The sequence below is a fragment of the Lissotriton helveticus genome, chromosome 10 (assembly GCF_964261635.1).
Source record: "Lissotriton helveticus chromosome 10, aLisHel1.1, whole genome shotgun sequence".
NCBI lineage: Eukaryota > Metazoa > Chordata > Amphibia > Caudata > Salamandridae > Lissotriton > Lissotriton helveticus.
Genome location: NC_136071.1, coordinates 864,757,166 through 864,777,597, shown reverse-complemented (window position 1 = coordinate 864,777,597; position 20,432 = coordinate 864,757,166). Strand labels below are relative to the sequence as shown.

The following is a 20,432-nucleotide window of genomic DNA, read 5'->3' as shown; positions in this document are numbered from 1 at the left end:
GATGTGCCTCTACCTAAATATTACATTTGTTTTCAGCTCTTCCCATGTTTCCATATTCTCCAATTAAGTGTACAGCCTTGTAATAAGATGAATCATTGGCCATAAACTCAGTAGAAAGTCCTGGCTCCTGCTTATGTGTTTCTCTGCACTGTCCTGCTGCCTCCTGCACTAGTCAGTCCTCAACTATTGTTGGACTTTGCTAGAAATTGGGTTTCTGGTTGGCTAGGGTATGCACCTAAGCCAGGCAGAACCCACCACTCTAGTCAGGGCAAGGGAGTTGCAAGCTGAAGATAACCCCTTCTCACCCCCTTGGTAGCTTGGCAGAGCAGTCAGGCTTATCCCAGAGGCAAAGTGTAAAGCGTTTGCGGAACACACTCACATAGCAGCGACACACTAGGCACACTACAAAAGAAGATTCAACACAAGGTTATGTAAAAATAGCCTTTGTATTATCCATAAAAACACATTAGAACACATTCACATATGTTACATTGTGCCACCAGGCACTTGTCATGACTTTGCAGGGATTACATAAATCATTATGCCAATCGGGCCACTGTCTTAACATATCACATTAAGCTGACTAGTCACTACAGGTAAGAGTGTGCTTGGCACCATACGTTATGCAGACCTAATTAGCAGTGCATCATAGACAACACTTGCAGCAGGGCGTACATCACAAATACATCATGCCCCCATTAGACATATGCAGATCACTCATAGTGTGCATTAGCAATGTCAGGGCACACCACCTCAGTGGATACACTATCCTAGGATAGCATAGCAGTTTGAGTGCCATTCGTGCTCTGATGACTGTACCTGGTGTTCTTCCAGTAGGCTTCTGGGCCATGTGCCCGCTGACACAAGGAAATATGACTGTTCTAACCACCGGGGGCCTCGGTTGAGCTCTCGCCCCGGCCTAACCCCACAAAGAATGGCCCTGAGGCCTACCACATCAAATCCGGGGCAAGGGGTGCAACACGCACCAGGAAGTGACCCCGCTACTCCGATAGCAGCCCCAGCGCTCCTGCGCTTATTGAATGACTGCTTGGTAACAACGGGGCATAGGAACAGGCCCTCCGTCGAGGGTTGCCACCCCGTCCTGCCCCCAAAGAAAAATGGCCCACGCCACTATGGGAAACTGTGCCTGAATACCTCTAAGGGAATGTTGGGGACCTTGGCTGGTCCTGTGCGGCTGGCTTGGCGTAGACGGCACCTAGATCTTCCCGATGCCTCCAGCGCTGTTCATGGATGCCCGCCATTGTGGGGAAAGTGGGCGTTTCTGCCCATGTAGTCCACGTGACACCTGAGGCTCATCAGTTAAGCGTCGGCCCCGGCAAGTGTCCTCCGCTCCTCCTCAATGCTCCTTTGCCCGGGGAGGCGGATGTTTCCCACACGCAAGGAGCCCTGCAGCGCTCAGCACATGCTGGGAGCAGGCCCGTATGTGCTCCTATGTCGGAGTGCTCCTTGCACCAGGAGGTCTCTATCCACCTCGGTGCCTCCAATAGCACACTTCACACACACTCAGCAGGGAGCAGAGCAAACACATGCTCCTCCCGTATGGAAAAGTGCAAGCGCCCAATACCTTTGGCTCTGAGGTAAAGGAAGGTAAATGGTGCAGCGCTCACCACACGCTATATTTGTTCCATTCCCCAGGACCAGGCACACAACCCTAGTAAATCCCTGGCCCAGAGAAACAAGGAACAGACAGGCCAGCACATAGGGCCCCTTAGTAGAGGGCAGACCCTTCAGCCACCTTGCAGGCAGCAGCTTAAACCCCAATGGTGGTTCCTTCTGGCCAACAGAAGTCTACGCTGTAGCTTCTCTTCCAGTTCAATAGACATGGGGTCACAGCCCAAATATTTATAGTCCATAAAGTTTTTGTGCTCTGCTGGCACAGGGGTCTGAGCCCAGTCCAAACCAGTGCCAGGGGGCACTTAAAAATATTGTTACAGTGCACAAGACTCCCAATTGTAAGTGTAACTTCTGGCCCCAGACACACTACGGGGGGCAGAAATAATTGTGGAAGGCAGGCACAGCCCTATTCAGGTGCGGGTGCTACTCCTCCCTCCAAATACAGACCAGGCCTATTCAGCCTAGCGCTGACTCATCCTGACTCTCTGGAGTCACTGCAGCTCCCCAGCCCCTGTCACTCCAAGGCCAGACAGTCAATACACAACAGGCAGGCACAAAGACACATAGCAGACAGAAATGCCCACTTCTAAAAGTGGCATTTCTAAAATAGTATTAATAAATCCGCTTTCACCAATACACAGAATTTATTATCACTATTCCAAACATACCAAACTTTATCACGTTACCCTTCTCATGACAGGAATTACCAATGAAGCATATATCGGGGAATCCCCAATGCATCCCTATGAGAGGGCAACCTCACAGCAGTGAGAAACCAAATAGGCTGTTTGTCACTACCAGGACATGCCACACATTTAAGGCACATGGTCTACCTTTTACCTACAACGCACCCTGTCCATAGGGCTAGATAGGACTCACCTTAAGGGTGACTCTTATGTAGTAAAAGAGAAGTTACGGACATAGCAACCACTTTATGTGCAACGTCACAGCTGCAGTAAACTGGGCGCGCAGGCCCTGCAGTGGCAGAGGCCTGAGACGGGTTTGAAAGGCTACTCTGGTGGGTGGCGCAACCTGCACTGCAAGCCCACCAGTAGCATTTCATTTACTGGCCGTGGGTATATGAGATACCACTGTAGAAGGCAATGACAGGTAAACTAAATATGCCAAACAGGAGTAGACCAATCTTACCAAGTTTACCATAGAGAGCACATGCACTTTAGCGCTGATCAGCAGTGAAAAAATGCGCAGAGGCCTAAAACCACCAACAACAGGTACGAAAAAATACAGGAGGAAGGCAAAAAGTTCTGGGATGACCCTGCAAAAAAGAGCCAAGTCTAACAGACTTAATGATCTTGATATTACCAGACATTGGAAAAGGAAACAATGAAGTTAAAACGGGAGAATCCTGTGCTCAAATAATCATCCAAGACCATTAGTGAAAAATGTGCATCACTAGGCTTTTTTTCAATATCAGTCTGCAGATGTATTTAGATGTCAAAGTAATCATTACAAAAATGTTTAAAGTTGGAATCCAAAGCCAAAGTAATTAACAAATGCAATAGCACAAAGCGCCTTTAAGACATTTTTTAGCCACAGCATAAATGGTAATAGCTAAATTAATAAATAATAATAAGCCCTAACACAAAAGGACCACATGGCATCTAGCCCTCTCTAGTGTAACAACAGAATGACCTATCTCATCCTAAATGGCATGTCTTTTAAATATTTATTTATTTTTGAGTTTTGAGTTTTAAATAACGCAAACTAGGTCCAAGGGCATCAGAAATTTACAAGCGTTGTCTATACATCGATTCCAAGGGATATAAAACAGTAGGATACATTCAGGAGTTATTGTCCAAGTAGGAAGTTTAAAGTAATATGCAATCCGAAATAAAAGATATCATTCAAGTAGGAAGCATACAGTAATCAATAATAAAAAACAAGGGCAAAATATACAGTGGAAATACAGGAAAGGAACATCAGTACAGTTCTGAGGTAGTTATAGGAGGTTGAGGCATAGGCCACGAAATCGTAGCACGAACCACTTCGTTCCGAGGTGGGGATATGTAGCTGGTCGGAAATAATTGATTTAGGAGGGACGGTTTAGGTATTTGATGAGACAAGATAGTTTGAGGTTTTTCCTAAAGTGTAGGAAGAATGGTTGCCACATCGTAATGGTTCAGACAACGAAAGCACACAGTTTCACAACATGAGTTCCGAAGAAAGGCAACAGTAAAATGTTACTTTAACAGCAAGCCAATTCAACTATTAATTTCCAAACCACATTCTTGTAAACGATGTTCACTGGACAGAAACACAAGAAATGCAACTTCATACAAAGGACTGTTCTTGACTATGAAAATAGCAACGGAGGTTTAGCTCATATCCTTGTAATCTCACAATTCACGTCCCTTTGGCAGAGAAAACTAGAGACAAATGTTACTTTATACATACAGAGATAGACCACGACTGACGCTGAATTTCAATGATTCTTAAAAAAGCAAATGAATAACAATTCTTGGGCACAAGATTTAAATATGCACTTTTAATAATTTGGCCTAGTTATTTCGAGTAAACCAAAACTAATGTTAAGCACTACTTTCTAAATAAAAGTTATATTCCATATTTGCATGAACTAAACCTTGATCCCTCTTGTGGTGTCTATGGGACTGTATGTTGACACTTAATAGTTCTCTGTAAAGCAGGTGTACATGGTATGTCAGTCCTTTGTTGCTGACTATTTTGAAGGCCATGTCGTGGTACAACCAGTGTAACAAAATCCTTTAACGGTATATGGGATAGACTAAAAAGAACAAAGATCGATTGCAGAAATACCTTCATTGAACAATAGAGAGAGCAAGGATTCATAAGACAGTAGGTTAATGTACGCATCTCGAAATCAGGAGGCTGTGGAGCCAATTTACACAGAATGGCCTAGCGGACATGGTGCTACCATTTTCACTTATCTCTGGCTATCTGTGATCACTGATAGACTTTACCTTAGAGTGAAATAAAAACAATTATATCACTTAAGAATACTAATTACATTTAGGCTTAGTTGTGAAAAACATGAAACCCTCTTATAGATCATTTGAATCTAAAATATCAGCAGTAAAGTTGTGAAAGCAGGCAACACATGTCTGCATCAATACGTTTTACATGGGATCTCACTGAAAGTTTTTACCCAAAATGATATCAAGTTGAACATCGTGGTGATTGTGTCACTCAGTCTTTCAGCCACACCAGTTCAGTTTGAGGTGGGTCTCTAATAAAGCTAGTTCAGAATATTGCAGAATGTGTATTGTTTCTAGAAGACAGAGGGTTTCAAACACTGCTTCTATATTTGGTCAAAAGTGTGTGTTGACAGTCTTCACATTTCATGTAGACTTTCTGTAGTCATTTTCCACGACAGTATTGTTATAATCTCTTAAACTTTAAACGAAATCTTTACAAGGCTGCAGATCAAAAATCTCTGAATCTCTGCACACCTCAATTGTGCATAAGATGCACAGAAATGCCCTCATGGGATGCAGATATTGATACCTGCTGGAACCTACCTCTTACATCAGTGGGAGAAAATCCATCTGTTTAAAGTACCAGAAGAACTTTCTTTTTTTTTATTAACTCAGATGCAAACGAAGAGCTTCTCTCATTTTAGTGTTATTATTTTCCAGATTGTGTGACAAGTACCACGCACAACACAGTGTGCTGACGTCACACAATGAACATGAAAGAGGTTTACGTCATTATGCACTATGTGCTGTCACATTGATTGATGCTGGAAGGCACATTACAACCCCCAAGCACTGATTAAAGTGGGTAGGTACCATACCCTTTCAAACCGTATCTCTCCGTAGTGGATGCCTGCTTGGGGTTTGCAAGAAGGCGGCAATCCCCAACCCAAGTTCCACCCATTAAGAATCAGGAATTACTTTTCGGGCACATGGGGAGAGATGTACCTTTGCTGGGCATGGGCAAGTGCTCTTCAACAAAAATTAAAAGAAAAAAATAGTTTTCCCCCAAAATTAAGAAAAGGCTTCCTGCCCCCTAGGGGGTGAATTTGAAATGTATTTTAGATCTGCTCCCCCCAGGGGCATAGAAAGCCCACTTGAAACAGTAAAAGTGAGTTAATTTTAAATTTGCTCCTCTCAGGGGAGCGGAAAGACCACTTGCCCCAATGAATGATTATATTTTGAAAAATATGGAGTGGGGACAGCATGTCATGGTATCGGGCCTTGCTCCAATCCCATAATGGCCCTAACACACGTTGTGCCAGTCCCTAGATTTACCCCCAATCTGCCAGATGTGGAAGCAGAAAGCCCACTGGATGCCAGGGATAGATTTTGTTTCAATGGGATGAAAGACGGAACGTCCTGGCATCAGACCATACCCATGCCCGTAATGCTCCACAGTCTTGGGGTCTAGACCACCCCCAATTTATATATTTTGGGGCATTGTTTTGACATATGGGTCAACACAATTGATAAATCCCAATTTCCACCTTTTTACATGAGGAATAGATGCAGTATTCAGGCTCTGGGTCAGAGAAGGGCTAACGCTATCAACCCTGGGCATTTCAGAAATCTTGAGACCGAGAACAAGTTAGGGTTGTGTGACTTGATTAAATCTCGGCATGTTCCCCTGCAAAAGTCAACGTGTGAGTCAAAGAAGGACTTTTTCACATATTTATGTGAGAAAGACCACAGCTCTTCCAGGCAGTGGGCAAAGTCTTATTACCTTTCATTTCTCCTGATTGATTTGCTGTCCTCATGTGTGGGTGTTCTTAATGCACGTCATAGGAACAGATGAAAACTGTAACTGTAATGTGAAGACATCCTTGATACCACATTGTCTTAATATAGTTCAGGTTTTGACCATTTGCTGTGGTGGGAGACAGGCCCACCCACACAAGTGTGGTGCAGTTTTAATTTGGAGTATTGTGAAAATGCTAGGTAGTAGGAATATTGTAGATCCCGCAGACTCTGGAACATTCTCTTACAAAAATGTGAGTAGGATTGTAGCCAAAGGATGTTTAATTCAGGGTAAGAAAACTTAGTAGGATCCACAAAAGTCAAACCACCCTAGAATCCTCTAATGCCTATTTTTTTAAAAATGAATGGGTTTGGTAGGTTTCCAAGCGTGGTGGCAGAGCCCAAATACTGCAGCAACTGACATCGTCAAAAAGGGTCCATTTTCTAGGAGAAAATGGAGGTCACTTTATTGCGGTTTTGGGCCTTTTGTGCCACACAAATTGTATACTGTTTTATCAGGAGAAGTTTGGGACCACAGGGTGGTAAGAATGTTGTAGATGACACAGATTTTGGAACTTTTTCGCACAGAGTGAGGAAAGTGTGTGATTTTAGCCAAAGGCTGACATTAACAAGGCATTCTGAGGAAGAAAAATCTGTGGAATCTAACACAGTCACACCACCCTAGACTCCCCTGGGTCTCTAGTTTTCAATCACAGTTCTGAGCTTGGTAGGTTTTCCTGTGTGGTGGCTGAGGACGGGTTTGAATACATCAGCTACCCACACTACCAAAAGGGCTCCATTTTTAAGGCGAAAACTTGATGTCCCAACATTGTGTTTTTGTGCTCAGCTACTAAAGTGAGGTTCTGTTTTTATCACAGGGTGTGTGAGAATACAGACCAGTAGCTCATTTATCATCAATTGAATTTTTCTCCACGTTTATAAATGTGTATGTTGGAATCGACTCAAAATGGGTAATTACCAGGCGAAGGGAGTGCAGTAATTCTTATCCATGGAGTAATTCTCAATTTGTAGCACATTATAAACAAGCAATGTATCTGTACACCAGTAGAAGAACAGTCCGTGATTCTCCACTTCTTTTTGATTACTCTCTTCAGTTAGCTTCTGGAATTTTTTCAATGTAATCCCCAAAAAATAGTTACTTCAGTGGCATATGTGAGAATCAATCTAATAGAACCAGGACTTTGCATTCACTGGGACACACCATTCATGTTGGAGAAAACAGTGGTAACCCAAGAAAACAATTTTTGCAAGAGTTCATAAAAATTAAAGTGACTCATAACATTTTGACTGGCAAGAAATATGGAAACTGAAGGCCTTAAGCTAAAATAGAGCTTAGCCTGTTGGAATCATCTTTCCCTCGTATACTTACATTGAAACTCTGGTTTGTTCTATCCTTAAACTTTAGATTAGACAGATTGGGGACTCAGATGAGCACTGTCTGTGTAATTCACTACCATAGAAATGCCAGAATTTTTTTTTGTTTTGTGCATGGTATCCAGATGTAAATGGTTGCGGGCCCCGTGAAAGAGCTATTCTTGTTCAGATGGTTGTTTTTAAGATTGCACATGGGCGAAGTAATTTGGGCAATGGCTAACACTGTTATGACAGCATTTAATATTAAGAACAGTGATTCTGTAGTAAAGGTGCATCCCTCTCGAAGAAGGGAAGTTCCATACAGCAATAGAAATAGACCTGGTTAAGTCAGATGAATATTTCTCTTGACGTGTAAATATCAGTAGTAAAAGTGTGGTAAGTATTGCAATCCTTAAGGTAATTTCTCACCAAAACATGGTGTGATTTTTAGAATTCTCAAAAATAAATCCAAAACAGATGCCATTCCTTAGCTAGGGTTGATGACCTTGTTGACAAGGAAGGTGATGCCATCTTTCTTAGTTACACTGATTTAACAACAGTGTTGTCGATTTGCCTGAGTCGAATAGATCAGCAAGAGGTATGCAATCAAGAAATCAGAGGGTCAGTATCAATTCAAATTGAAGCTCTTTGAAGTAAAGAATGCCCCCACTACCCACAGAAATTAGTGAAACAAGCTGTGGCTTCCATGGAGGACTTCAGTGTTGCCTACCTAGATTATATTGGCTCCTTGGGCCACTTGGGAAGTGTCTCTGGGGCGTGAACATTTCATTCTGACTATCAAGGCCAGTAAGACTGAGACGGAGGTCTGTGTAGTCTATCTGGACTACCAAGGTGGCAGTGGCAAGGTACAGTTCCCCAAGCAAGGTTGTGGGCAATAACACACAAGAATGCTACTTCAACTAACACTGAAGTGAGAACAAACCTATGTTCCACTAGGGGATATATGAATTTTGTGAAAGAATATAGGTGGATGGTGGCACTTGGAACTGACATGACTTTATAAAAGCAGTTAAAGGTGGCCAAATGGACACCTGTCAATTCTCTATTTTAGGTTGTATGGGCTGGGTTACAGCTAATGCTTTTCATACAAATATCTTCACAAGTTTGTGCATTTGTACATTTTAATGAGGCCAGCATATCATTCCTTTTATTGGTTACAGAAGTGGATCTTGTTTTGACCTCCAAAATTAGACCTTCCCCGATACTTAGTTTTCTGCCAACTCATACTTTTTGTTAAAGCGGGTATTATAGGAGTTACAATAGAGAATCAACCATGTTGATGTAAAAGTATGCCAAAAGTCAATACAAAGGTATGTGGAGTAACACTGGGATAATGGGATTACAGGGAGTCAACCACGGAGAAAGATACATCTATACACCAAAACTGAACAAATGGATAAAAAATTAAACTGCATGCACAATCTCAACTAAATATTCAACATGTGGAACTCAAAATGGGAGGCAAAATAATCACAGACATTAAGTACCGTACAATAAATAGGCAGTGAATAAAGGAAACACACACTTCCCACCACCTCGACCAAACTGGAACTGGCAGTGCTGAGAACCTGCACCAATTGAGAACTATTTAGGTTTTTTCAAGTGCCCAACCTAGACACATCACCGGGAACTGTCAGACCAATGACATTTTTGAAACTATATGTAAGTGCAGAACTGAAACAAACAAGAAAATGTGAATTTCAGAGAAACTGTATGAATCTAGAGTAGTGTTTGAAAAACAAGTTTAGTTTACAATTTATGACATCAAATTGGCATGACGGCTGACAATCTTATAGAATTCAGGAGAGGATAGATTGAGGGCACACAGCTGGTTTACTTCAGAAGGGGGTATACAGAGGCCTTTATCTTTCTCTCCCAATGACATCTGTTTAATGTCAACTCATTTTACAGCCAAGTGGTGGTATAAGATGTTAAGCTTCAATGGCTTTAGTAAAGGCCTGAGTGTGCAGCAGGGATACAACGCCTCATCCGGCCATGAACGAAAGATGGGCAGGAGTGGTAGATATGTGCTGTTGTCCTTCAGGATCCTTATGACAGGGCAGGGAAGCAGTCTTAAAGTGAGTGAGGCACTCCTAATACAACCCAGATCTGTGAATTGGGGGAGTGTCTGAAAAGTTTCATCATCATCTCCTTATGTTTGCTTTGACTCCTAATACAAAACACAGGAATCACAGTCCAGGCATGTCTAATGGTCAAAAAAACAGTTAGACAAGTGAAATCGGTAAGACTACCCGCATTAGTATTGGGATACCCCTAAACATGATTAAATGACAAGTTGTAAGATATCACCAATAATTGAAAGTTTAAATATCATAATATGGATGAGTAAAAATATGGAAGTTGCATTAAAGAACAAATACCTAAAGCTCAGGCGGGGCATCTTTTGATGTGATGCATGTGAGACACTGTATTGAGTTCAGAGGAAGTGATTTGTTTCAGATTTCTTGGACACAGTGATCTCTGGTCACATTTATGACATGCAGCTCGGGAAAATGTGGTTGTAGGGTGTGTTGTGGGATCAGTGATCAAAGACCATTCAGGTGTGTGGTGCATTACATATAATGGATGTGATGGAATGCACCAAGCTTCGGGAGGGGGTGTTTGAGTTGGACTCTTCAGGAGTAAGTATTGAGTGAGGTGTATAAGCGGTATGTGGGCACTCCCTTGTGAGAGAAACTCTTATGATGCAGTCAGAGATGGGGAGTGTAGTTTGCAGAACTCCAATCATGTTGTGCAGGTGGTCCCGCTTCATTTTGATGTGAAGCTGTTCAGTTTCTTAAATGGATATGAGATTGCAGCTTTACTCAGTATTAAGTGGATGTAAAGAAATATGAATCACACTTGACAGGTGGAGTCATTTTGTGGAGCATCCATTTGTAAGTTTTTTCTTCACCCCTTAAAATCAGCTGCCTATGATTTTCCAGATTCACTGCTCCATTCTTAGTAAAAAATAATTGCATTTTCTATTTTTTCAGCTGTGACCCCCATGTACTGAGTGCAACTTTCATGCAGCACAATTGCAACAACTATTGCAATTGTTTTTGTCTGCAAACAGCCACATTTAAGCTAATATGAAAATTTGGAAACACAGATATAAATATGAACCTTACCTAGCATAAAACACCTACAAATCAAACAATATGCGTCCTATTGCGACGCACTGGCTTTTGTCGCTAATACAGATTTTAGAGGCAGGTGTTTGGTGAAGTAGAAACTTAAAAGCAGTACATGGAACACAGATCTGCAACAGCCATGCTTTTGTGACAATTGTAAAGGTTAGCGTCGTTTGTACCTACATCAACTGTATCATTTTAACTCAACAATAACAACTTCAGATGTTTTTTTCAGTGCCAAGCCGGCAAGAAAGGTTTAAAATCCGGAAGCATGTCGGAAAGCCTCCCTTCAGGCGAGGCCCTTGGAGTGCTGAACGTGAGGCACTCGGCAGTCTTCAGACGAAGCTAACGCTAAATGGAAACTCCACAGGAAGGCGCGAGGCAGCAGCCCGGCCTTGGGAGAGAGAGAGCAGCTCATCCAGACTAATAACGCGCGTCCCCCGAGACTGCGCGGCCTCGCGGTCTGACATCTCTGATCCCATTGGGACAAGCGTGCCATTAAAATGAAACAGTGTGAGGTCTCCTGGGAGGTTTTATGTATTCCATTCACTTCGCAAAACTAGAGATGTGTAATTTTATGAGATTGCTTGGGGACAGATGCATAAATTGGGTTCTGCGTGTTACTGCGTTAATTCCCCCTCCTAAGAAACACGTGAGCACTGCAACACAAGTGCCAGAACTCCTTTATCTACGAAAATCCTATCCGTATATTGTCATAAAAGCAACGCTAGACAGTGCAACCGCGCAGCCAATGAGCAAATATACCTGCATATTATTTAACGGTGGGGGGGGGGGGGGGGGGGGTTCACTACAATGCTTGTTGCCGGTTGCATCACATTAGGGGGAGAACTTGGCGTTACGGCCAGAGCTGCCGGAGTTGGAGCTGTGGAACCAGGCTAGAATCTCGGCTTCGGCTAAACAAACTGTGATTCTGGACAAATCACTTGAATCTCGCGTGCCTAAAAATGGAATGCGACCTTATGTAATGTGACTGGTGTTCATGTAAAGCGTTCCAATACTTTCAAGTCGAGTTTGCACTATATAAAACTGCAAAAAAGTTAATCCAGGCAGTTAATTTTCTTTTCAGTCAAGTGATAAATTGGCCATTGAAAGTACGGAAAAACCGAACATACAACAATGGATGAAAAAACAATCAGCTGTCCTATGTGGCTTTGTGAAAAGTAGCTACCACCACTGTGTTTTTTGATAGGGAAAGATTCTTTCCAACTCGTGGTTGTAAGCATGATTCATATTATTTGCGACATATAAGAGCTAAACTTAAAGTGTCACAAATAATCACCAATGAAACTAAAGTTAAACAATAATCAGGGAAGCAAAACAGATATCAGTAATATAAATAAGAATCATAATAACAATCGTACTGATAAAACCTTATTTTTGCTACCACAGGATTGCTACTTCCAAACGCTGATCCCAATGTTACATTTTACCAAACTCAACAGTGCTCTTTATCAGGTTGAAAGGGTGAGCAAGTCTGATTTGTAGGCCGCGCGCATAAATCAGCAATAACCCACTTAATTATTTGAACAGCAACATACCCACAAGAGCAGGCTATAACAGTACCCAGTCTGCAAAGAACAATAAGAATTCACTTTATAGAGTTAGAATACAAATGCTTTTGCAATAGTAGTAGTGCTCACCCAAGGTGTTAGGTCAGAAACATGTGAGCCATTTCTATTACCTCTTCTGATTTAGAAAAGTACCTCAACCCTAATCCCACGGGATCTCCTTTTGTGCACACATATGAATGCAGAAACCAGTCATGATAGAACTCACCTGCTTTGATGGGTGCATTTTGAGGGCAGAAAGAGAGCATACTGATAAATTCAAATTTAAAATTGAGGTATTAGTCATGTAAAGATGCACTCAATGAACCTTGCAATAGTAACCAACACACTACAGATTAAACTAGAAATCTTACTTTGAGTTTAATTCAGTGCCTGTGGTTTAAACGAAACGTAGCCCCCTCACATATTCCGGGAAAAAAGTAAATGTTTAAGAATTCTTACTTGTTCTATGGTCTCAGCTGCTTTCTTCTCCCCTTGCAGAAACTGGCAGCTCTCTCTGGTGAGTTTCTGCACCAGCTCAATCCGTCCGATGTCCTCTCGCTCCTGGAGCTTGCACATCACCCCGGCCTTGATTGACGGAGAAAGAGCAAACAGATACCTAAATCCACAGTCCCAGGACATGACAACACTCACTTTTGTTTAACAATACAAATCCATCCCTTCTGATGTGCCTGATCAATATTCGTCAAACAAAAATGCTCAATGCAGCCAGCAAACAAAGCCCTGATGCTCTTTTGAAGACCATTACAAGGCTGAAGCCACTGTTGGCTGATACACTGCAGTAAGGTGGGACCGGTTACAGCTCCTTCCACTCTGCCTGCCTGAGCCTGATATGCTTGTGTTTCACTTGTTCCTCTCAGCCTATTTCCTGTGACATAAGGGCACTGCAACAGGAGGCTGCTACAAGCGCATGGGAAAGTTAGCCAGGAACTGGCCCGGCACAAGGATGCAGTGACGCGCAGTCATCATTCCTAAAAATAACAGCAGTTCCTCCTACTCCAGTCGCCCTGCCTTTTTTGTCATTTTTGAAAAATGCATACTAGCCGAAGCAACGTTTTCAATCACATACTTCAGACCTCTGGGAAATCAATTGGATGAGTAACAAAATCAATGTGAAACAAATCTGGATTATAGACTAGCACGCAAAAGAAGTGCATGCTTTAAGATCTATGAGTCATATGTATCAAGGCCAAATGGGTTCGCAAACGCCGAAATTCGCATAATTTCGGCGTTTGCGAACTCATTTTCGCAAAATGGTATGTATGAAGGAATTTGGGTGCAAAATAAGGAATCGCAAAATTTGAGATTCCTTATTTTGCGATTGCATTGAAGGAATCACACATTTTGCGATTCCTTAAATGCAATGTATTAAGCAAAAAAAAATTCCAAAATGCCCTTAAGGAATCGCAAATTACCACCAACTTCTAGTTGGTGGTAAGTTGCGATTTCCTTGAAAAATGCACATTGCAGCATTTTTCAATGTGCCATGTGACGCACATACATGCCTTTAGGGCATGTATATGTACCACATGTGCACCCATACTTATTTCAGGGATGCAACAGGGTGTCCTTTGGACACCCCTGCACCCTTGAAATTATTCTCAATTTGCGATTAGCAAATTGCGAATCGCAAATTGAGAAAAAATTCCCATTCTTTCCTATGGGCCAGGAGGCCCATAGAAATGAATGGGAAATGTATTCTTTAATTGCAAATTCGCAATTTGCGAATTCGCAATTAAGGAATATCAAGAAATCGCTAAAAAAATTGCGATTTTCTTGATACATACCAATTAGCGATTCTGAAATAGCGATTTCTTAAAAATCGCTATTACAGAATCGCTAATTGGTATCTTGATACATATGGCCCTACGTTCCTACGTTATAGTCTATGTGCATATTCTGAGGGTAAATGGTGTGCTGCATATGAGCAAAATCGAAATTTCTGTCTTTACAAGTCTAGGACAGGGAAAAAAAGGAATAACTTATTATTGACAAGTAAGGTCTTGAGGATACCAATGTGAGCAGGTATGTTTTTCTGATACATTTCGGCTTCTTGTGGCTGCACGGTCTACTTCTATGAGGCCGGGTTACTCAATGAGTAGAGTTCTAAGCCAGCAGTGCTGCTGGATTTCACCAGAAATACTTTGGGGATCCTACTTTTAGTTGACTTTTGCACTGCGACTCCCTTCAGGTCTTTCTGGGACACAAGCAGTGAACGTTGGTAAGGGTTTCTTTATCGCGCTTGGCGTAATCATTTTTCTAGGTCAGTCAATTGTGTGCCGTGCTGTGGGCAACGCACCCAATTGGTCAGGCTCATTTTCCTTCTGCACACACAGATGATCCCAGTTACATGGTGAGAATTTCTATTGATTAAACTGTGCACTTCCATGGATGAATCAGTGGTGTGTTGCTGTGATTCAAAATACACTGTAAATCTTGGAGCCTCTACAGGACAATTACAGAGACTTACAGAATGTGAGACTTTCCTAAGGAAAGATCACTTCACTTCTAGTTTGTTTATCATGCCTGCTGTCCCGTTGTGGAAGATTCTGCTGCCCTAGACTATGTGTGATAAACTGCATTATAACATGCGTTGTGCACACATGTTCAGGCACCTGTGTGAAGAGTGTCACTTTTGCAGCTATGAATAAATGTGCAAAAATATTCGTACAGCACACTTATGTGCAAATGGCCACTTTTATCAGTAACATGCATCCTTCACACACAGGACCTCATTACGGATTTACACAGTAATTGCAGACCTGACATTGAATTTCCGCCCGAACAGGAATTTGAACTGCTGAGGGAAAAACAGCAACTTTGTCAGGAAAATACTGGCAAATTGTCTGCGGAATGGGAGAAAAACGGGTAAGAGTCAGCGCAGTGCCAGCTTTAGGGTGCAATTACACGTTTTGTGAATTGCGCTCTAGTAAAAAATTCAGCTTGTGTGTATGACGAAGATGCTGCAGTCAAAAATCTCTTTGAGGACAGATTTCTTCTTCTCTGGCTGTTATGTTTAAGGTTAGCAAGTCTAATATGGGTGCACAATTCAATTGTTAAATGTAAACCTGGGAGTAGTTTGCAGAATTCCGCATTGCGGATTTTGACGAAGTGAAAGAAAAACTCTGCCAAGCATCGGAGTGGGTTAACTCATGTGGTTCACACTGATTTGTAGTGCTGAGTGTTTGTCCCACGCTGTAAAATCAGCATGAACTGCATCTCACACAGTGCAAGAGGGTGCTGCTTCTTTCTGCCACTAGAGTAGAAGTTCTACTCAAGCGGCAACTTCCTCAACGCAAACATAAATGTATCAACGTGAGCAGTAGAGACCATCCTCGACTGCTTGCATTGAGAATTCTCAAAGGGAAGTGGCCTAGCATTGGATTTTTCTCACTCGCTCTTGCCAACTTAACGTTGGCGAACACAAGCAAGGAAAAGATTCTCAGAATTCCGCAAACTCCGCAAGCTCTGTGGAGCGCAAACAACTTTGCAAATTCTGTGAATGGCAACGGAGTTAAGTTCACCGTCCAGGCTTAGTTAAATGCAATCCTGAGTGAATTCAATGAAGATGTAAGGTCAAAATGCTCTATGACATTTTGCCGCTGAAGCAAACCCTTCTACAGAGGCAGAATAATATTAGGGATTTTTGCGTTGTGTTATTGTTGAGCCACCCCTTGTTCATTTTGCTGTCTGCTTATACATTCTGAGTTGCAAATAGTTATTTGCCCACCTTTCTCGTTGTACCTTGTGACGTGCAGACTAACAATTTCATCCCCAAGTCTTCATACAATTGTCTATCATTCCACATAATATGTGATTCTTGAATACATAAAATATCCAGTTTCATAGTCTGTATAATTTGTGCAGCAACTCCCCTCTTTTTTTTATTATTTATCCCACATATGTTCCAGGAGCATATTCGTAATTTTTCCATTTCAGTCAATATTTTTCATTCCCCCCTCCAAGCATAACCAATATATAATAGAAATGAAAACATATATTTCACAGTTCATCTTGTATCTCCGTATATATCTCAGAGCATCATAAGCATTTAGAGAACAAAAAAAAGCAAATTGAAAGAAAAATTTCCATATAAACATCTTTCGGTAGTTTCTGATTTTGTTTGCAACCCCTTTTTCCCACCAAACCTCCCAGAGCTCAACCCGAGCCCACCCACCCCCTTTCCCTCCCCCAAACCATCAGGGCAAAGGGACTTATTAGTCCCTCTCATTGATGATGTGATAGGCGCTTCATGGCTCGCGTCCCGTGGCTCCACATCATGATTATTGTTCCAAAACAGATCAAAATCCCACCATACCTAGTCTCTGAACAATGCACTACCAGCAGCAAGTATGCGACCGTTATGCCACAATAGTCAAAATCTAAAACAGAGAACAGAGTTGATACTGGTAAAAGAAAGAAAAGAGCATAATTACAAATACCAAAAAAAAAAACCTAGAGGATTTAACTTTTTCCAACACATGATATGGTATTATACTTATATTTATATTGAATCTTTTTGGAACAGATTAGAGCATTAACTTAGAAACCGGCTACAGATTGCATTAGACCCCCTTTTTTTTAAAGAATGCAGTAGCCTTTTCCCCCCCTTTTTTTCATAACGAAAGTAATAACTCTTTAGCCGCCCCCTCTGATGTTAGAAAGTGAGTGCGCTCTTTATAAATAATTTTAAGCTTTGCAGGGTTTAACAAAAATGCCTGTGCTCCTTTAGCCTGGAATAGAGGAATAAGCTGGCGAAGTTGCCAGCGAAGTTGAAATGTAGTATGGCAGTAGTCAGGACACACAAAAAATTTGATATCTTTACCCTTGCGCTTTCTATTTGGCCTAGCCAAGTCATATAGGGCTTCCCTAGCTAGAAAATTGTTCAAGGAAATCAAAACAACACGAGGTTTATAGGCTGAGTCTTGTCGATTTTTTTGGAAAGGAAATCTATGCGCCCTCTGAATTTCAGTTTCCCATTTCCATTGTTTTAACTCAGGGAAGGCTTCTGAAAAAAGCTCTATAATATACTGTCGCGGATTTGACCCTTCTTTTCCTTCCGGAACACCAAGGACTCGGAGGTTGTTCCGGCGTGATCTATTTTCCGAATCGACCAGTTTCCAGTTGATATCTTCTTTTATTCCTTCCATTGCCTTTGTTGAGCCATATAATCTTCCAGTTGAGAGATCCTAGTTTCCATTTCCGTTACTCTTGCTACTGTGTCATTGGATACTTTCATCACCTTCCTCAAATTATTTAGCAATTTCCTTACTGCCCCTTGAGTGCGAAGATTCTCTGCTTTTGTCTCTTCTCTGTGATGCAACATGACTTGATAAAGAACCTCCAATGTTATCTCTGGCACATCAGACCCTTCTTTAGTTATTATAGGCAAAGTAGAGATAGAAGGAAGAATAGACCCATTATCATCTTGCCTTAGTCTATTAGGAGATTCCTCAGGATGTGAGTCTTCCGGGTCACTTAAATCATTTTGTCCCGGATCAGAAAAAGATTTTTCAAAGTCTTGTAGAGATTGAGCCCCCCTTGCTACCTCCAGGTCTTCCGTACCATCTGAGTCTAAGGCTTGAGAGAGATCAGTCATTGAATAAAAGTTTCCAGCAGAGTCTATGGAATCCATATCCTAAATTAAGTTAAGAGATACTGAATCCGGCTGTTCTAATACCTCCTCAGTTTGTTCATTTTCCATGATAGTTATATCGTCAATAGATATCTCGGAAACATGTGCTTTATCTTTAGTTATATTTATATTGTCGGGGCTTTTAGAGGAATTGGCTGTAATACCCACTTTTTTTATAAACATCCCTGGTATTTTTGGAATGGCGCCTTGCCTACAACTCCCAGAATTCAACATGTTTGAATCTTGTAGATTGGATACTACTTCTGTAGGTGCAGCGGTAGAAGAAATAGGCATTTCAGTCACATTTCTAGTCATATTCATGCATGGGGTTTCACTACAAACTGCATTAGTTGTACTCACTATGCCAGCAGATGATGAAGCTGTTACTCCCCCCGTTGATTGAATAATTTCCTGTGTAGCCGCTGTGACTGCCCTTGTTTTTGGCTTTTGTTGCCTTTGGGCGCCGGTTGTGGGATTTTTTGGTGCCATCCCTTGCTCCGAAAACAGAAACTCCTTTTATTCTTTTAGAGTCCGCCGATAGTGCTGCTTTCCGCGCTCCGACGGTTCCTGGCGTGTGCTCTGATCAGGTGTGCCGCTGGAAGGGGAGGAGGAGGAGTGAGTCGGGCGTAGCCACACCGAGCGAAGGGACCGTGAGTAGCTTTTCCACAGGTCCAGTTGCATTCCAAGCCCCGGGACTGAATCCGAGTTCGTAATCCGTAAGTGTATGAATTTTTTCAAATGTCTAAATCAGGATCTCTTCCTAGAACAGCCGTGCTGTGCTGGTTACCGAGCCGGTACCGGTATCTCACGGAGTAGAGCCAGCTGGGCCGGGAGCCTCCTTCAGCGCTGCTCACTCGGACACTGCTGCGTCCGCCATCTTGCCTGCCCACCTTTCTCAAAGTCATCTAAAACAGATTCAGATCATTTTTGGGTTCACAAAACAACACCCTTGATGCAACGTCAAATACATTTTTAACATATCATTTCTATTCAAATTTCAAGTTTAGTACTCACATACTAAAGATACAGATTCCACCTTCCGTGATCTGTTAACACCAGTATTTAGGAAGCATCTTGAAAGTGTAGGATTACGGGCTAAATTAAGCTTCAATTCTGAAATAACACATAGACTGTAAATTGTCCTGCAGATCACCAGTGGCCATGGTGCAAGCTTTAATGCATTTAATCGCTCAATACCTGAAAGGACTAACAGGTGGCATCACATAGCTCATGGCCCATAAATCATCAACATTGGCTTGAAAAGAATGTGGCTCTAATACGCATGTGGAAATAACAAGTATGTTCCTGCCTTCAGAAAATCTCCCTATATTATTCCGATGCATTGTGACCTACACAGGCTTCCTGTTGATGTCCCCATATATCACAATCCTTTATGTGTCATCTACAAAGTAGGAGTGTATGAGATTCATATAATTTTCATTTGCATAATTATGCATGGTTTTGGAAAAAGTAAAAAAAAATGCAAAACCAGCATTTGTCACTATATTTTAAAATGTAAAATGCGTTAATAATCTATTTTGGACAAAGAACCCATTTCATGCTAAACAAAAAAGCACGGAAACCATAAGCGCTGTAAACAGCACCTGCTCGCTTTCTGGTCATTCGCGTTGTCCTGTGCAACCAAAGTAACATAGGATGAGATAGAAAGATGCACCTTCAGCGATTATGGACACACATTATACAGAGAGGGAAAACGTGGATGAGGAGCTTGAAGGATATCCTCTTGTTGACGGGGAGCAAGTGCAGGTTTCTCAAGTGGGGGGTGATGTGGCCGTGTCGTGGTACATCGAGGATTAGTCATGCCTAGGAGTTTTGGATGTGTTGTAGTCGTTTGATGAGCTTGTTCGGGGCTCCCGCGTAGAGGGCGTTTCCGTAGTCAAGTCTGCTGCTGACGAGGGCCTGGGTGACTGTCTTTCTTGTATCTGTTGGGATCCATCTGTAGATCTTGCGGAGCATGCGGAGAGTGTTGAAGCAGGAGGAGGAGACGGCGTTGACTTGCTTGGTCATTGAGAGCGTTGAGTTGAGGATGATTCCCAGGTTGCATGCATGGTGGGTGGGTGTCGGAGCTGCCCCCAGTGCCGTTGGCCACCAGGAGTCGTCCCAGGCTGAAGGGTTGGAGCAGAGGATGAGGACCTCCGTCTTGTCCGAGTACAGCTTCAGACAGCTGATCTTCATCCAGTCGGCGACGGCCTTCATTCCTTGGTGGAGGTTGGCTTTGGCGATGATGGGGTCCTTGGTATGGGAGAGAATCAGTTGAGTGTCATCGGCGTAGGAGATTATGTTGAGGTCGTGCTGTTGGGCGACGTGTGCG

At 42.3% G+C, this 20,432-nt stretch overlaps 1 protein-coding gene across 3 annotated transcripts in view; it reads right to left on the bottom strand.

Moving 5' to 3' along the window:
• Positions 1-20,432, bottom strand: part of RAPGEF5 (Rap guanine nucleotide exchange factor 5) — a 984,395-nt gene that overhangs the window by 332,065 nt on the left and 631,898 nt on the right. For all 3 annotated transcript variants that reach the window (XM_078663509.1, XM_078663507.1, XM_078663508.1), the window contains exon 9: positions 12,907-13,032. In XM_078663509.1, the coding sequence (XP_078519635.1) occupies positions 12,907-13,032 (126 nt within the window). The remainder of the gene's footprint in view (positions 1-12,906; positions 13,033-20,432) is intronic.